Raw genomic sequence first — 18,604 nt, 5'->3', positions numbered from 1 at the left:
TTCTTCGGCAGATGACAGAAGGACTTCATTGATGGTGATGGTGTCAATGTATTTGTCTACAATTTTCAGGGTTGCAAGCTTTCCACCTATCTGTGCTTGAAATACCTCCGCTATCTCTGGATCTCTCAGTTTCTGTAAGTCAAATCTAATGCGAAAGTTCATGGTAATACAAATGTTCGTTGTCATCAGCTTGATAGTCAGGAGAGCTAAGTGATGGTCACTGCCGATGCCTGTGCCAGGAAACGTTCGTGTGTTTGCATTGTTGATGCTGGACATTTGTGGTGCAAGCATGGTATTGATCTGATATGATACGGTTCAACGGAGAGTATGCCAAACATCGCCATGGTGTTACTTTCATCAGTGTGAAGAAGGTAGTAAACGGTGTCATCAGTTGCACCCTAGTCTCCAGCGGACTCATCTCCATTGGCATCTCAGCAAACATCATCACCATCATCAAAGTACGCACCAACATCATACTACGAAACCATTAAGACTGAATATTTTTATGAGCAGTTGTAGCGCATCATAGCTAAGGTCCTGAAGAACGAGATCATCATCGTCCAAAGCGACTGGAACGCAAAGGTTGGACCAGACGCCTACCAGGACTGATCAAGGACAGTAAGTCAAGTTGGTACATTAGAGACCAACAAAAGAGGGCTGAGACTTCTTGAGTTCGATAGAAGCTACCAACTCACGCTGGCCAGCATCCTGCGCCCACACAAACCGTTCATAACAGTGCCCTGGCATTATACAAATTGGCAAGTACACGACCAAATGGTACCCAATTCTTGGTCAGACCGTTTTGACTTGCATGTAAATACAAACTACAGTACATCCGAAAATACATTGATATTTTGTTGACTCCTTGAGTCCAAAATTCTGTTTTCAATGAGGTTTTGTTTCAAAATGATGCGAAGTTATTGTCGCAGTTAGCCACACAATTAATGTGGTATTGGTTTAGTATTTTTGAGCAGTTATTGAAAGGGCTGCAATTTCGGATTCACACATTCGGATATTCTTAAATGTGATATATTGTCAATAAAATAATATTTAATGTTATAAGTTATTGCATTTTTAAAGCAGTTATCTTAATTTGATTTCATTTTCGCACTTAAAAAACCAGTGCAAGATATTTTAGTTGATTAGCTGGTGCAAATCTCAACAATACTGTACCCTCTAATAAACTGTGCACAATAGACCAGTTGACAGTGCCGTCACACACACCAGCAAAGTTTCCTTGATCCACAGATTCTTCATCACAAGAGTCTCTTGGTATACATTAGTCGCTTGGTATATATTCCACACAAGTAATTTTCGCTCATAAATTTTTTATACTTATTTGTGGATGCAGGTTTTTTTTGGCCCGATTTTATAGCCCAGGGCCCTTAATCCATTTTAGGGGAAGCACGTCGCTACCCATAGCAGGGGGAATTTTTGCGGCGTTTCCCTTTTTGGGGGATTTTTCACTTGCTGTCTAATTATTACATTTGTACATATGTACATGTTTGCCCTATATTCATTGCTTATTTCATAATTTAGTATGTTTGGCAAGATTAAATTAAAATAGAATTGAAATATAATAATCATGAGACACATCTATCTATAAAAAAAATAAAATATTTTTTTATTTTTTTGTTCATTTTTTTTTAGGGGGAATTTTTCCCCCAAAAAGGGGAACAAAAGTATACTTTTCAGGGGGAGAATGCGGCCGAATTTCGGCCGTGGATTTGACAGATTGAGGGCCCTGTAGCCGAAATTCGGCTATGTTCCCAATCCCAAAAAGTATACTTTTGTCCCAAAATGTGGCAAAAATTCCCAATTTCCAAAAAAAAAATTATTTTTTTTTTAGAAAGAAGTGTCTAATGCGTATTTTATCTCAATTTTTATTCAATTACATCTAACAAAGTATTATATGATTTTGTTCTTTTAATTTGAATGATTATAAACAGTTATATCAAATGTAGTATTTTCCTTATCAGTGGACTTTTCGTGTGGAAAAAAAAGGCTAATGAATTTATTTTCCCATTTTCATGAAAATGCTGATAAAATTCCCAATTCCAAAGCCATGGGCTATCTTCCCAAAAAGTGGGGAAAAAACCCCTGGGATGTCGGATTAGGGTTGAACGCTGGTCGTTTTACGCAAGTTGAGTTCCGATTTACCGAAATTACTCGGCCCTAAGCATTGAAACAACAAATACATTTATCAATGATTTTCCAAAATATACCAATTAGTTCCGATTTACAAACTTTCTGTACAGTTCCTTACTATGGCGGACGCCCATGATTACAAAATTCCTAAACACATATATCGTAAATAATGGCAGTGTTTTATTGGACTATTTGTACTAATTATCATATTGCAAGGTAATACTATTTTTATCTACAATAATATCGTGTTTGTTAAATATAAATAACATTTAAAACAATATAGTTGTGTCACAGTCTCCAAAATAAATTTGATGGGGTCGCAATTTTACTGAGGCTGATCTTCCTATTGCCTGTAATTTTTACCCGAAATAAATATTTAGTGTCCATTCATTTTTGCAAAGTGCCCATTCAACTTTGTAACTGCCCATTGTTTTTTTTCATCTATGGGGCAGTAATCCCATCTGACAGAGAAAAAAATATTCCGATCTCTGTTAGACTCAACCCATCGGTTGGCAAATAGGGCTCTATTTATATACGTGTATATAGAGAAAGATCATAATCATAATATATGTTCACAATAAATCAAAACAATATTATTTGACACATTAGTGTAAAGAAAATGCATTCTTATAACAACTATACTGTTGTTATTAATTGTTATTAATTTGAATAAGATACATACTGAACATGGTGAAACTCTCAGCATATTATTTTGTTACCTACTTAATTACTATATTTTTGTTTAATTTTCAAAAACATGGTTAGTGGCATATCAGAATTATAATTGGCCTGATCATTAATGCTTCTCCATAAAAAGATGGTTCGGGACTTGTTTGGCCATGAGACTCTTCCAATAACTGCCTTTCACAGACTTATTCATTGTTTAATAAAAATTTAACTCCTTTCTTTTCAGTTTTAACGATGGGTATCATCAGCAAAATAAGAACTCCATCAAAGAATCATTTCATTTTGTTACTGTTGTGTGCTGTCATAAGCTATCTCATTCGATCAAGAGACTCGTATGAACTAAGGCCAGTGTGGCGCAAGCGGGCGGAATATCATCATTTTGAGAACAAGAAATACCCTGTGAAATCTGAACAACTGCCCCCACCAGTTATCACAGATCTAGATAGTGATGGAATTAATGAAGTTATATTAGTGACAAACGACTTAAAGCTGAGCGTTATGACCCTGCCTGATGCAGTGAAAAAAGATGAGGAAGATAAAACTCTGCCGCATGTGTCAGTTAAGCACAAGGCCGTGTTGCCCCAGGCAACCAATGGGGGACAGGACCAACCCTCGGGATGGCCGGTGGTCATGGTAACTGGATTTACAGAGCCATACTTATCAATGGTACAAGTGAGACATCAGGTAAATGGAAACAAAACTTTTTTTATTTTAAATATTTACTATGTTTGCATTACCCGTTGCCCAAATAGGCAATGGCTCTGAAATCTAAATTCATGAATTGGTTACTAAAATGTATTTATATTTTTGAAATAAAACAGATTGTCACGCTTTCTGAGCTACAGGTACTACCGGTAGTAACTTTCTAAATAACATGTATTTTGGCTATAGATTTCTCAGTGCCAACCTAGTATATGTAACATTTCTTTAAGTGTTTGCACCCTTCGTATAGTATCAGTGGTTTTTTCATTCAAAATCGGGTCTGGTAACAGGACCATTCCCAATGGAAAAAAGTATATATTTTTCCCAAATGAGAGCTAAAAATTCCCAATGGAACCCCAAAAAAAATATATTTTTTTTAGATCAATATTTCGTTCATTTCCCATCCAGATAAGATCAACCTTAGTACATTTAATACTGGACACACTTGTATCCTCACTTTTGAAGCATTTGTTAGCAAAACAACAACAACACTAATTTCCCAATTTTGGTCAAAACACCGCGAATTTTCCCAATCTAAACGGACCGGGCCCCATTCCCAAAATGGTGAAAAAAAACACTGAGTATGGAGAGCCTAATCAGGAACGACACTTTCTGCTTAAAGCCTTTTAGGGAATTTTTGGTTTAAAGGGAGTCTCATCGAAACAGAAAAACAGTCCAGGCAGAAATAGTTGTCTCTGAGGCTATCCATGGACGACACTTTACGCACATTCATTAAGCACCATTTTCCCAGAGCACAACTCAATTTGTTTCTTTGCTATTCCAGGTCATTGTAATAGTCACCAACACATGGTGGGTGTTCTGTTACTCGTCTGACCTTAAGCTTCTCTGGCAGCGACAGCTGCTAGACTTCAAGGAGCAGTTTGATAACTACTACGTCAAGTCCATGGGCGCCCACGTCACCTCACAGTCCGTGAAAAAGTCTGATGGGGGTCTGATCATTGTTGGGGGCAGCTACGCTCACAAGCAACACCTTGAGACAGAAGAGAAGGAAATAAACAAGGATGGGTAAGGCATATTTGGAGGGGTCAAATTTAGGGCCTTTATTCAGTCCCTTGCCCAATATTAAAAGGTTTATTTTTTTCCCAAATGTCTGCCTTAAATTTCCAATTGATGCTTTCCAAACATTTAGTAAATTTCACTAAGTATTTCTATGGGTTGAACCTTAGTAAATATAATATTGAACACCAATATACTAATTTTAGATGCTATTTTTACCAACAAAAAGGGTCTGACCCCATTCCCAAATTGGTTAAGTAGGGCTAGAAAAAATGCAGCTGTATGAAGCGTTGCATGGTTGATGTAAATTGCATACATGTAGTTGTAAAGTGTTAGCTCACCTGAATACAATTTGCTCAGGCCATATTCAATGGGGGGGGGGGGGGGGGGGGGGGGGGGGGGGGGGGGGGCGTGCGTATATGGGAGCTTACCGGGTTTAAGTGACGTTAGTTGGAATCCACTTCCAAGGTGTCTTCGTTTATGTATTTTTAATGACGGAGTAGCAGAAGTTTTTTACCCGGTAAGCCACTTTGTATTTATATTTATTTTAAATGAATGCAGCCTTTCGGCTCTTCGGTGTTGTGCTTCTCTCTGTGTTTTGTTTCAAGGTTGTAGATGTCAGGATAAAAAAGTTATTGAAGGGAAACCGTCCACAAATTTGTTGTCTACTTACGTGACGTTTGAGAAATTGGATTTACACATATCATTTTCTCTTAACCCCCCCCCCCCCCCCATTTTTGGAACCGACTTCTTTTTTTAGCACATTTTGGAACCTGACTTCAAAATGAAAATGCTCAGCCTCTTTCCCATGTTATAAGGTTTGACACAAATAACTGTCGCAAATGAATTTCGCATTGGTGCAAATGTTTTGGAAAACATTTTCTCGCTAGAGATCAAGAGTAATCGTTGTTTATTTATGTTAACAATGTAAGTTATTGTTATAATACTAAAGGGAGTATCCATTTAATATGAATATAAATACAAAGTGGCTAACCGGGTGAAAATATCCGCTACTTCTTCACGAAAAACACAAAAACGACGCCATCTTGGAAGTATAAACTTCAAACTAACCTCACTTAACCACAGTTATGATCCCGTGTATGCATGCCTGCTGCATATAACTTTCCCAATCTTCAAGAAACTTGCTCATGATCTTTATCCCAAAGAGAGCTAAGCAAAGTTTGAAACTGTGTCACATGAGGTCAAAAACTTGCTCAAAGGAACTACTGGTAAAAAGCTTTTGAACACTCTGGAGGCTACATTTTTTGCCCAATCTTCATAAAACTTGTTTAGAAATAAGTCCTATTTATATATCAGCCGAGTTACAAACTGATTCAGTTGAGTTCAAAATTTTGAACACTAGATCAAATTTAAGAAAATGCTTGTAGAAGTAACATTTGTTTGTGAAAGCTTCATGAAACTTGGTCAGAATGTTTTTTCAAATTATATATTCGCTGAGTGAGATATGGTTCCAGTCCATCAAAAAACAAGGCAGCTGTGTTGTAGAGAAGTTTACTATGGGTTGCATTATCCCTTTACCACTTAGATACGTATTTTTACGCATTTTTATGTCCCCCACTATAGTAGTAGGGGACATATTGTTTTTGCCCTGTCTGTTGGTCTGTTGGTTGGTTGGTCTATAGGTTTGCGCCAACTTAACATTTGCAATAACTTTTGCAATATTGAAGATAGCAACTTGATATTTGGCATGCATATGTATCCTATAGAGCTGCACATTTTGAGTGGTGAAAGGTCAAGGTCATCCTTCAAGGTCAAAGGTTAAATATATGGGTCAAAATCGCTCATTTAATGTACACTTTTGCAATATTTCAATTTTCAAGATAGCAACTTGATATTTGGCATGCATGTGTATCTCATGGAGCTGCACATTTTGAGGGGTGAAAGGTCAAGGTCAAGGTCATCCTTCAAGGTCGGAGGTCAAATATATGTGGCCAAAATCGCTCATTTGATGAGTACTTTTGCAATAATGAAGATAGCAACTTGATACTTGGCATGCATGTGTATCTCATGGTGCTGCACATTTTAAGTGGTGAAACGTCAAGGTCATCCTTCAAGGTCAAAGATTTTGGTCAGAATTGCTCATGTAATGTCACTTCTGCAATATTGAAGCTATCAATTTTATATTCGACATGCATGTGTATCTTATGGAGCTGCACATTTTGAGTGGTGAAGGGTCAAGGTCATCCTTCAAGGTCAAACGTCATATAGGGGGACATTGTATTTCACAAACACATCTTATTAGTCCCTTAGACAGTTTAATTTAATTAAAGACCTTTCTTACTAGATTCAAGTTTTAAATGCTTCAATTTCAACCCTTTGATACTGATGAGCAGCACACAGCATAAAACCTGAACAGACTGCGAGTGCACATAGCCATTTTAACTTTGCTTCAGAGTGGGAAAGGGTTATTTATTATAACACAATATCAATATTAGTTATGGTATGCTTATTTGTATATACATGCATTTCTTCTCTATCCCAACTGCCAGCAATGCCACAGATTCGTCTCACAAGGAACACAGTGTTGATGAGAACACGTACACCCACTTCTCAACATTTGCCCTGGCTGGGCGGGACGGCACCACACGCTGGCACCATCTGCCAGGGGAGTTTGGAGAAGAAGAGACAAAACATGAGGTAAACAGAGTTGAGCTGAAATGTAACTCGGCTGAGCTAATTTGTTTTGAGCAACATTTATTCTTGGCATTGCTTTCATTTCTCTTAAAATTGTAGTTTTTGAATTTCTGAGCCATGGAGTTAGAGGGTTTCCTTATGAAATAGAAGTCAAAATTTTGATGAAAAATATGGAATTTTAAAATATGTTCCACTTTTGTAGTCTGAGTTAAGCCATTTTTTTAATTAATACAAAATATTGGGACAAAAAAAAACATATGAAGAGACATGAGACTTTTTTGTGTGCTGTAAATTGACCCAATATAAACACTGAGCCTGGTTCTAAGAAAACTGGGCTTCAATATTGCACAGGCTTATCAGGGACAACACTTTCCTCTTTTATGGAATGTTTTTTTGAAGGAAGTTGAGGAAAAAATAGCAAAAATTAGTTAATGCAAAAGTGTCGTCCCAGATCAGCCTGTGCAGTCTGCAGAGCAAGGTTCAAACACTGATGAATCATTAAGATTCTTTCATTTTGGTTTCAGGAGCAGGGTCAGGAGCAACACTGGAAGTTGTCGTTAAAACGGCATCGGCTACACGTGGGAGAGTCGCCCTGGACCTACTACAAGAATGAGCTCTACAAGGCCTTGGTAAGCTCTGCTCATCATTGGCTAGGCCAATTAGTTTTTCCTTTGAATTCAGAAATTTAGCTGGTTAAAACCATGTTCTGTGAAATTCGAGCTAAGTTTTTATTAGACCATACAGGTTCCACTGAAGGAGAGTATAGTCTTAACTTGTGTCTGTCATGTCTGTGGTAAAAATGTATGTAGTTGTTTAATCCAATGCTGTTTAGGAGCTCAGTTAACACAGGTATTTGTAAACAGCATAAAACCAGAACAGAACAGAGAAGCTTGGAGGCTGTTCAGATATTATGCAGTCTGCTGCTCATCAGTACTTAAGTGTTTTAAATGAAGCATTTATAACTTGAATCTAGTAAGAAACTTCTTAAACTAAACTTTTATTTTCTAAGAGACTACAGATACATCAAAGTAGGTATCTTAGCTCGGTATAAGGGTTGATTCATTCAATCCACTTTTAATTCTTGTACAAGCTGTCTAAAAAAGCTAAAAGATGCAAATAAAAGCTAGCTATTTAGCTGGTCAATTAAGTGTGATCATTTTTGACAGCAAAATTATTGTTTTTTCAATCTTATTGTGAGTGCATATACTCTTGATGCATTAAATTCCCACTGAATAAAAACATACATGAACCTCCCTCTGGGGAAATATGGCTTTAAGTGTTGTCCCTGATTAGCCTGGGCAGTCCCCACAGGCTAATTGGGGACAAACTTTCAGCTAATATTGTGTTTAAAGTATAAATCACGTCTCTTTTTTGCAAAAATCCTGTTTTTGCCAGAAAGTGTCATCCCAGATTAGCCTGTGCAGACTGCACATGCATAAGAGCTTATTTTCCCAGAGCCAGGCTAATTTGAGTCCCACTGAAGTAAATCTTGACCATGTTTTAGCCCCACAACTGGCGTGATGTAAAGGACACAAGATTCACTCTGGGTCGATACCAGAAGGTGGTGGATGAGGGAATGTACCAGGAGGGGGAGGAGAAAAGTGGGGCACAGTCCCCAACCCCTGCAGCACTGGACCCTAAACATGTCATAGGTCAGTTTACACAAATGTTCAATTATCTTGAGCCTCATTGTCAAAAAGTTGCACTGGCTATTCAAGGACAACACTATAGGTGTATACTGGAATTTTTGTAAGAAGAGACTCATTTTTACAAAAATTACAATATAAGCCGAAAGCAGCGTCACAATCAGGCAATTGCAAATCTGGAACAGATGTGCAAAAAGCACAGTTTGAAACATATTTGATAACAGGGTTGTGGTACTTAAAAGTGCATTTCCATTCAAAGTCCTCAATCAATAAAAAATAATGTTATTGAAAGACCTCCAATAACAACGCAGTCATGATCCACAATGGAAATTGACTAAAGGGCAATAATTCAGTATATCTTGAAGAGAGTTATGGTTATTCTTTAATATTTCCATATCAGTTTGTGAATTTCATATGTATCCCTTCAATTCTTTCTGAGTTATGCTATAAATAAGAGGTCGAGAGATCGTTGACAGAAGGACATTTTCATCCTTGTATTTCTCCCTTTGGCAGACATTAAAAGTGTGATTCCTATTGGCAGCCATGTTTTTATTTTAATTTAAATAATCTTAAGAAATTTTGTGCGCGATCACACAAATTTTACAAGTTGTCCTGCTAATGTTTCACACTTTCTGTTGCATGCAGTTTTCCAAATATTCTGATGATTTCAATGAACTTTTATAAAATGACAATTCAAAGAACATTTCTGCAAAAATGAATACAATCCACCCATTAATTGTAACTGAGAACAAAAGATGATGATTGAGACTAAAGCTCTGTATGCACTCAAGTGAGATAGCAAGCCTTGAAAACAACAAGCTGTTGAATCAATTATCATTTATTAATAAGGATTTGTTTTCATATTTCATGGGGCATTTGTATTTAAATGTTTCCATCTTTTCTGAGTCTTTATAATTGTTCCGAGATATTAGTGTATTTTTCTGCTAGAAGTCTTACCCACCACAGAGCTCATATTGTAAGTGGTTTAATAAACATCTGTGTTAGACCACAGTAAAAATGTAAGCCTAAAGTGGATACATTGCCAAATAAACGCTTTTATCTTATTGTTATATTTTACTGAAGTTTCCAAAGTATAACATATATATATTGCCTTTAATAGGCATTCAAAAGCACACATTCAAATATGACAATATCAAAATACATAATTTTATAAAAGAAAAGGCATAAATGGCATAAAAATAATCAAATGTTAATACATCATAATAATTGCTTAACATAGAACATGCATATTGTATAATTAAAACATTTAATAAAGCCAGACTTAAGAACTAATCAGCATCAACATTATAGATAGATGACATAAATTCACTTTAAAAATTGTGCAATCTTTCAAGCATGAAAACAACTGATTTTCAAATGAAGTTTAATTACTTGTTCATAACAAAATTTAACTCTATGAATATGTTTTTTTATGCTCCTTAAAATTTTTTGGGGGAGCATATAGTCGCCGCTTCGTCTGTCCGTGCGTGTGTCCATCGGTCTGAGCACAATTTTTGTCCGGGCTATTTCCCAGCAAATTAATGACCGGAATTCAATTATTATCAGCCGGTTCTGGTCGGATGATTTTTCACAGAGTTATGGCCCTTTGAAATTTTCCATTTACTGTTCATATAGTGCAATTCTTGTCCGGGCTATTTCTAAGGAACTAATGACCGGAATTCAATGAAACTTTATGGGAAGCTTCACTACCAAGAGGACATGTGCATATTATCAGCGGGTTCTAGTCGGATGATTTTTAACAGAGTAATGACCCTTTGAAATTTTCCATTAACTGTACACAGTGCAATTCTTGTCCGGGCTATTTCTCAGCAACTAACGACTGAAATTCAATGAAGCTTTATGAGAAGCTTAACTACCAAGAGGAGATGCGAATGTTATTTGTGGGCTCTGGTTAGATGATTTATTTAGAGAGTTATGGCCCTTTGAAATTTTTAAGTTGCTAAACCATCCATCATATTATTTTGTCCAAAGTTATGCCCCTCAAGACGTTTCCTTTTATCTAAATATATAGTGCAATATTGTGACAAAAAAATACTTTGGGGAGCATCACCCGTCTCCGACGGTTTTTTGTTTACCTAGATATAAATTGCTAATACTGCATAAGCAATTCAAAGAAAAATGGGTAATTATGTTTATAAAAGTGTTTTATGTCAATGTTTTCATCTAATGCAAGAGCTATTGCAAGTCCATAACAATGATTTTACTGTTATTACTTAGACCAACAATGATCTGGTGAGTGTTGGTGTTGTAGCAGACAGAGGCTGGTTGGCTGAGTCCATCTTTTTGTGAAGCCAAAGTTGCCAGTCTCTTTGTTCCCTCACGATCCACCTGTATGACAGTATGGGAGCTGCATCCGCAGATCAACACTTGTCCTACAGGTGTTACCATTACACACCTTGGGTGTATTAGTTCAGGGTCTGTAAAGGTGGATATCAGAGTTCCATCTGTAGCCAGAGTAATGAGCTTGTGCTGAAAGAGGTTGGTGACATAGATCCTGTCACCAGCAGGATTCACTGCGCAGTAAAACACTGCAAAGCAATTAACATGTTTATATAAGTAGATTAGGATTATGATATATGCATTAACACTATTGTTACTTTTATTACATTTATGTTCTGTAAAATAATCAAAAATTTTTAAGAGTTTTAAAGTGTCATCAATAGATAAAATCTTGTATGTGTATCAATAAAAAATACATTTACCTGTAAAAGAGCCTCTTGCATCCTCAAACAGCTTTTTCACAAGTGTTCCAGTCATACTGTAGTGGTACAGGGCAGTTCCAGAGGTGATATACAACGCTCCCTCATGGTGGGCGATACCGTTGGCATCATGCTGTAATAAAATCTTCCTCCCACTCACCAATTGCCCATTGCTCACAGATATAAACTGGACATTTTTACCAACAGTCACAGCCACCTCACTGGATGTGATATTGCAAATGTCATATGGATTACCAGACACATCACAGTGACTGGACACGTTGTAATGCTGGTCCAAAAGCTTCACTTTTTGATTATGATAATCTGCAACAATGACATGGCCACTAGGCAGGCTGCAAATGCCAATGCAGTAAGGCTTACTTGTGTCGTTCGGTATGCTTACAGTATACTCCAATCTCTTCACAGTTAACACCTGGTCTGGATTCATATTGAAATTTAGAGATGGCATACTGTCTACAATCTTCCCTAGACTAGACTGTTTAGACAGGTACTGCTCAATGTCAGCGTTTGCATGGAATATAAAACTCTGCACCTTTACAGGGTTCTCCTTCAGATATGACTCTGACTCTTGTATTTTGTCCAAACATTTTCTGCTGGCTATGAACTCAAGTTCTTTCTTGCTCTTATCACAAAGGCCATTTACAGCTTCAATGAGTTTTTGCAAGTCATCTTTCAGTTTGATACAGTTGTCATTATCTTTCTTAAGAGAGGTTTGCAATGTGGTCCGAATTTCATCCAATTCTTTTAATGTTGTATTTTCTAGTGCATCCAATGCAGCATTTAATTTCTTTCGAATGTCTTTTATTTCTTGTAGTTTTTCATTACATGATACTTCCACGGACTGAATGCTGGCCTCTTGTTTACTCTTAAACTTATTTAGTTCACCAACAATAGTTTGAAGATTGTTTGACAACTGTTGCATATTCATTGACAGGTTTTTGGCTAAGTCAGAAATTAGAGCCACATTTGTGCATTGTCTGAAATAGCAATTAAGAATAAAAATTACCGCAAGAATCATTTGTGAGCATGCATTTTATTACGACAATACAACATAAACAACTATAAATTTATAATTTGCAAAGCAGGTCATGTCTTGGCAACATTTTCTTATGACAATACAACATAAACAACTATCAAATTTATAATTTGCAAAGCAGGTCATGTCTTGGCAAACATTTTGAGTCTAAATTAAAAACTTATCCTTAAGGAAACAAGAGCACCGCATAGCGGTTCCCAATGCTCGGCTGCCGGTGCAGTTAAAATAAATGAAAGCTTGTCAGAATAATTGTTTTTAGAGGTCTCAGTGACCTTGAACTTTGACCTAGTAACCCCAAAATGGGTGTGGCGTGTAGAACTCATCAAGGTGCATCTACATATGATGTTTCAAAGTTGTAGGTGGAAGCAGTTTGATTTTAGAGCCTATGTTAAGGTTTTGGCACGACGCCGGACGGCGGACGACCAGCTGGCTATGACAATACCTTGGTTTTTTTCCGAAAACAGCCAAGCTAATAAAAAATCATGATCTATTTTACACTTAACAGTTTTATAAACATGAATTTAACAGTTTGATAAAGAAGAATTTTACTTGCTTGTTATGATTAACTGCAAAATGCATTTAACAACTGTGAAGTTCAGCTGAAGAATGAAACAAGAAATATCTTGAAAAAAAGATATACAGCGTTGATTGTGGTCGATGTTGATTGATCAAAAGTGATGTCTATGCGATCAAAGATAAGAAATGCCTTTTTTCCTGGACAGTTCTAAGATGCATCACACGCAAATCAATTACGGGATGTTTTGCCAGATTTTGTGGCTTATTTTTAGCTCACCTGATTGCTCAGGTGAGCTTTTGTGACCGGTCTTTGTCCGTTGTATGTCCGTCTGTCCGTCCGTTAACATTTGCTCGTAAACACTCTAGAGGCCACATTTCTTGTCCCATTTTCATGAAACTTGGGCAGAAGCTTTGTCCCAATGAAATCTCAGACGAGTTCGAAACTGGGTTGTGCCTGGTCAAAAACTAGGGCACTAGGTCAAAAAAAAGAAAATCCTTGTACCGGTAAATACTGTAGAAGTCACATATTATGTTCAATCTTCATGTTACTTTGTAAAAATGTTTGTCTTAATGATATCTTGGTTGAGTTCAAAAGTGGTTCCGATCCGTTGAAAAACATGGCCACCAGTGGGCGGGGTAGTTTTCCTGAATTTGCTATAGAGAAACCTTGTAAACACTCTAGAAGTCACAATTTTTGCCCAATCATCATGAAAGTTGGTCAAAACATTGGTTCAATTGATACCTCTGACGATTTCGAAAATGGTCGAGATCGGTGAAAAAACATGGCCACCAGTGGGCGGGGCATTTTTCTCTATATGTATATAGTGGCAGTTTTCCCTATTTGGCTATAGAGAAACCTTGTAAACACTCTAGAAGTCACAATTTTTGCCCAATCATCATAAAAGTTGGTCAAAACATTGGTTTTATTGATATCTCGGACGAGTTTGAAAATGGTTGGGATCGGTGAAAAAACATGACCGCCAGTGGGCGGGGCATTTTTCTCTATATGTATATAGTGAAAACATGTGAACACAGTAGAAGTCACATTTTTGGCCCAATTTTCATGAAATTTGCTCAGAAGATTTGTTTCCTTGATACGAGAGTTAAGTTCAAAAATGGTTTCGGTCAGTTGAATAACATGGCTGCTGGGAGGGGGGCAGTTTTCTCATTCCCCCCCCCCCCCCCCCTTTCGAAGAAGAGGGGGTATATTGTTTTGCTCATGTCATGTCGTCCGTCCACCAGATGGTTTCCGGATGATAACTCAAGAGCGCTTATGCCAAGGATCATGAAACTTCATAGGTACATTGATCATGACTCGCAGATGACTCCTATTGATTTTCAGGTCACTAAGTCAAAGGTCAAGGTCACGATGACCAGAAATAGTAAAATGGTTTCCGGATGATAACTCAAGAACACTTATGCCTAGGATCATGAAACTTCATAGATACATTGATCATGACTCGCAGATGACCCCTATTGATTTTCAGGTCACTAGGTCAAAGGTCAAGGTCACAGTGACCCAAAGCAGTAAAATGGTTTCCAGATGATAACTCAAGAACGCGTATGCTTAGGATCATGAAACTTCATAGATACATTGATCATGACTCGCAGATAACCCCTATTGATTTTCAGGTCACTAGGTCAAAGGTCAAGGTCACGATGACCCGAAATAGTAAAATGGTTTCCGGATTATAACTCAAGAACGCTTTGGCCTAGGATCATGAAACTTCATAGTTACATTGATCATGACTCGTAGATGACCCCTATAGATTTTCAGGTCACTAGGTCAAAGGTCAAGGTCACGTTGACCTGAAATAGTTAAATTGTTTCCAGATGATAACTCAAAAACGCTTATGCCTAGGTTAATGAAACTTCATAGGTAGATTGATCATGACTCACAGATGACCCCTATTGATTTTCAGGTCACTAGGTCAAAGGTCAAGGTCACAGTACCAAAAATTGTATTCACACAATGGCTGTCAAGGTCACGGTGACTCAACTTAGAAAAATGGTTTCCGGATGATAACTCAAGAATGCTTACGCCTAGAGTCATGAAACTTCATAGGTACATTGATAATGACTCGCAGATGAAATTATGATGAAACTTGACCAGCATGTTTGTCTGGACAATATCTAGGTCAAGTTTGACATTTGGTAAAGATTGAATGAACCGACTCCTCTGGGGTGAGTGAACTAGGGCTATCTTGGCCCTCTTGTTTATAATGTATTATTAATCAGACATCTATATTTACATAATAGAAAAACACAAGAAGAATGAAAATAAATGAAAGCTTTATAGGTCAGCTGGCAACAAAAGAAATCATCCTTACATATTTGAAAAAAATGTACGCACGTTCTTGGAACAGATCTGGTTTAGTGGTTTGACACTATTATTTGATTTGATTATTAATAGTATTGTGAATCATCGTGCTCATGCTTAATAAATTGGTCTATATGGTTGAATATTTCTATTTGAATTAATCAAAACTGGTACTTATCATGCAATTTTTGAAAAAAATAAGAATCTATTATTGACATACCGTATTAATATCGCCAAATATCTTCATTTACTATCTTTCTGATAAAAATAAACTTCAAGTTTACATGGTTAGCGTTTTTGTTACTGACCATAAACTGACCTTGATACCTTGCGGGTTATATGAGTTGGAATAGATTTAATTGGGCAAGCTTTGTTTGTACCATTTGACATTGGTGGGATTTCCCCATTTATTGCATGACTTTGTGCAACTTACCTATGATTCAGAAAAGCACAATCATTGCAACACAGCTGACTGTGGTCCTGACAAAACATTTTAAGTTTCTTGTCTTTATGAACATCACATTTCAGTAGCAAATTCTCCATTGTCTTTGTAAGAGGCCATTTATTTGTTTCTCCTCTTCCATATTTGGAATGGTTTGCATATATTTGATCATGAGGATCAATGCATTTTCTGCAGAAAAACTTTGTACACGATGCACAAAAATAATCTGCACTTTCAAGATTATTTCTACTTTCGCAACCTCCACAAACATAGTCCTTCACTAAATCTGAACTGTTGAGGCCTGAATCCAGAGATGCCATCATTTTGGGATAGATATTGTCATGAAACTGTCCTTGAGTTTTAAGTTCTTTGTATTCACTGTTATTATTATCCCATTTCTGGAAACAAAATGAGTATTTATGAAAACACACACAGTTTTTTAGTTAATATATTTCCCATGTTCTTTATTTAAACCTTGTATATAGCTCAATTATGTTGCAGGTTTAAGCACACACAACTTATTAAATACACACTGAATACAAAGTCCATAGCCACGCTACAAACAAGGTTATAGTTGCTTAACATTTTGCTGATAATAAAGCAGGGTTAAACCATTTTCTGAAAATACAGTGACACATGATATTCCCAGTGAACTGAAACACACTCTGAAATCAGAGGTTACAAATCATCTGATAGTCTTTGCTGATTTAACAGTTCTCACTCGCTATTTACCAACTGTTGTGTTTCAGGTTAGAAATTTGAAACATAAAAATCCTGAATTGCACATTATTTAAGATAAACATATCTGCTACAGAATAAGACATGTTTCATATCATTAAGTCTACTCACACTATTGTGTTTTATCCTTCTCAATCATATTACAGGTATTCCTCTGCATATCAGATTTTGTAGTCCATATGAATTGAGAAATAGGAAGTCGGCATTAAATGAAAATGCAACATTTTGTAATAGAGAGATACAAGAACTGAAGATAAAAAGATAAATGGATACTCCACATAAAAATAAGCCAACTGATAGAATATTATGGAAAAAATATTATAATTAATTTAAAATATATTTTACCTGAGTTAAACATTTTAAAATGTCAACTCATTTAAATGTATAAATAACCTCAAAACAGTATTTAGCTGACCTAATTAACCGTAAAATGAGCTATTGTAATCACCCCATATCAGGCGTCTATCATAGTGTTGAATGTGTAGTAAACATTAAGCTTGTTACCCGTCAAGAGGCCACATCTTAGTATCCAATCTTGATGAAACCTGTGGATATTTGCACATCCGTAGAATATTTAGGCAAGTTCGATTCTGGTTTAAGTGTGTCCAAAAAGTAGGTATAACCAGGTCAAATGTTAGAAAAACCTTGTTTCTACTCAAGAGGCAATATTAATGACTAAACCTTGATGTAACTTAAGTCAGAATTGTTATTTGGAAAATTTCTAGGCAAAGTTCTATTCAGGGTATGGTGCATTTCAAAAAAATAGTTCACCTAGTTAAATCTTAGAAACATCTTGTTATCACACTAAGACAATATTTATTGGATGAAAATTAGTAAGAATGTTTATATTAACGATATCTAGGCTTAGTTGGAACCTGGGTCATGAGTGTCCAAAAACTAGATCACCAGGTTGAATCTCGTTACCAATCCAGAAGCCAGATTTATGACTCAGTCTTTACAAAACTTGGTCAGAATGTATATCTTTACAATATCTAGGCCCATTTTGAATCTGGGCGACATGCTTTCAAAGGCTTGGTCACCAGGTCAAATCTTTAAAAATGCTTGTTTTCATTTTAGAGGCCACATCATTTATAAAAAGAAAACTACACTATCTACTAAACTATCTTAATATCCCTTTCATAATTTCGCTGTACTTTCAGCTTCTCTTCATTAGTTTAAGGTTTTTAGGCGTAGGTTCAACCACCCCTGGAATGAAATTCCACATCTCGAAAACTTGTAATCTTGAAAATACACACGTTAAGTCGTTTACTCTCCCGCAATATCAAAACATTATTCGGCGCCCTCCAGTTTAAATTCTTACGGTAAACAAAGTATATTCTGATGGTATTAAGATTGATAAAATGCTGATTATTGCTGCTTTTTCAAAATAATAAATACCATTTTGTTCATTTCCCGATCCGAACGATTAGAATTTTATGTTAATTTGTGTATTGATCACAGCGAAGTCCGCAGACATTTTCTGCAGACAATTGCGTATCGCAAATCGATTTTTTGATGCGACAACAGGTTTTTGTCATCTGGGCATCTAGAAAAATTGAAATTTCCAATATGTTGCTATTTTTATCCCGGTCTCGAGTCGGCCCATAAAATAATGATGAAATTATCGGTTTATTATGAACATGTAAAGTTGTTTTATTCATGAAAACGGCTTTCCACCAGTATTTCACAATAAGCAGGCCAGGATTTTTAACTGGTCCGACAGATCAACCAAATTTCTAGTTTCACTGGTCCTCCCTATTTTTTACTGACCCCGGGTCAACAGACCACCGTTAGTGTCAAGCCCTGCATTACACATGATATGCCTTCATTACACAGGATATGCCTTCATTACACAAGATATACCTACAATTCACAGGAAACGCCTGCACTACAAATGATATGCCTACATTACACAGGGTATGCCTACAGTACACAGGGTATGCCTACAGTACACAG

At 36.6% G+C, this 18,604-nt stretch overlaps 2 protein-coding genes across 8 annotated transcripts in view; one reads left to right on the top strand and one right to left on the bottom strand.

Moving 5' to 3' along the window:
- Nucleotides 1-790: 790 nt before the first annotated feature.
- Nucleotides 791-18,604, top strand: part of LOC127845785 (uncharacterized) — a 30,609-nt gene continuing 12,795 nt past the window's right edge. The window contains exons 1-6 of one of the 5 annotated variants that reach the window (XM_052376931.1): nucleotides 791-893; nucleotides 3,062-3,519; nucleotides 4,322-4,563; nucleotides 7,065-7,212; nucleotides 7,734-7,838; nucleotides 8,714-8,861. In XM_052376931.1, the coding sequence (XP_052232891.1) occupies nucleotides 3,070-3,519; nucleotides 4,322-4,563; nucleotides 7,065-7,212; nucleotides 7,734-7,838; nucleotides 8,714-8,861 (1,093 nt within the window). In that variant the 5' untranslated portion in view covers nucleotides 791-893; nucleotides 3,062-3,069. Of the gene's footprint in view, nucleotides 1,308-3,061; nucleotides 3,520-4,321; nucleotides 4,564-7,064; nucleotides 7,213-7,733; nucleotides 7,839-8,713; nucleotides 8,862-18,604 lie in introns of all 5 variants that reach the window. The other 4 variants (XM_052376929.1, XM_052376927.1, XM_052376930.1 and 1 more) reach the window with 4 other exon arrangements.
- LOC127845790 (uncharacterized) lies at nucleotides 9,359-17,108 on the bottom strand. Of its 3 annotated transcripts, none has more exons than XM_052376942.1 (3): nucleotides 16,994-17,108; nucleotides 11,579-12,573; nucleotides 9,359-11,404 (listed from the first exon to the last, which is right to left on the bottom strand). In XM_052376942.1, the coding sequence occupies exons 2-3, from the start codon at nucleotides 12,522-12,524 to the stop codon at nucleotides 11,052-11,054; spliced, it is 1,299 nt and encodes a 432-aa protein (XP_052232902.1). In that variant the 5' UTR covers nucleotides 12,525-12,573; nucleotides 16,994-17,108; the 3' UTR covers nucleotides 9,359-11,051. The 3 variants fall into 3 exon arrangements, with proteins under 3 accessions (XP_052232902.1, XP_052232901.1, XP_052232900.1); XM_052376941.1 differs by lacking the exon at nucleotides 16,994-17,108 and adding an exon at nucleotides 16,760-16,905; XM_052376940.1 differs by lacking the exon at nucleotides 16,994-17,108 and adding an exon at nucleotides 15,902-16,627 and having other exon boundaries at nucleotides 9,360-11,404.

The sequence above is a fragment of the Dreissena polymorpha genome, chromosome 9 (genome assembly GCF_020536995.1).
Source record: "Dreissena polymorpha isolate Duluth1 chromosome 9, UMN_Dpol_1.0, whole genome shotgun sequence".
Lineage (NCBI taxonomy): Eukaryota > Metazoa > Mollusca > Bivalvia > Myida > Dreissenidae > Dreissena > Dreissena polymorpha.
This window is presented reverse-complemented; position numbering and strand designations above follow the sequence as displayed.

Bases quoted from the DNA above. Each gene is read 5' to 3' on its own strand.
- LOC127845790 (XM_052376940.1), bottom strand. From the start codon at position 16,233: ATGATGGCATCTCTGGATTCAGGCCTCAACAGTTCAGATTTAGTGAAG. The intron at 12,574-15,901 runs GTAAGTTGCACA...TTGCTATTTCAG, and splicing joins TGTGCTTTTCTGAATCATAG to ACAATGCACAAATGTGGCTC. The intron at 11,405-11,578 runs GTAAATGTATTT...ATTGCTTTGCAG, and splicing joins TGCAAGAGGCTCTTTTACAG to TGTTTTACTGCGCAGTGAAT.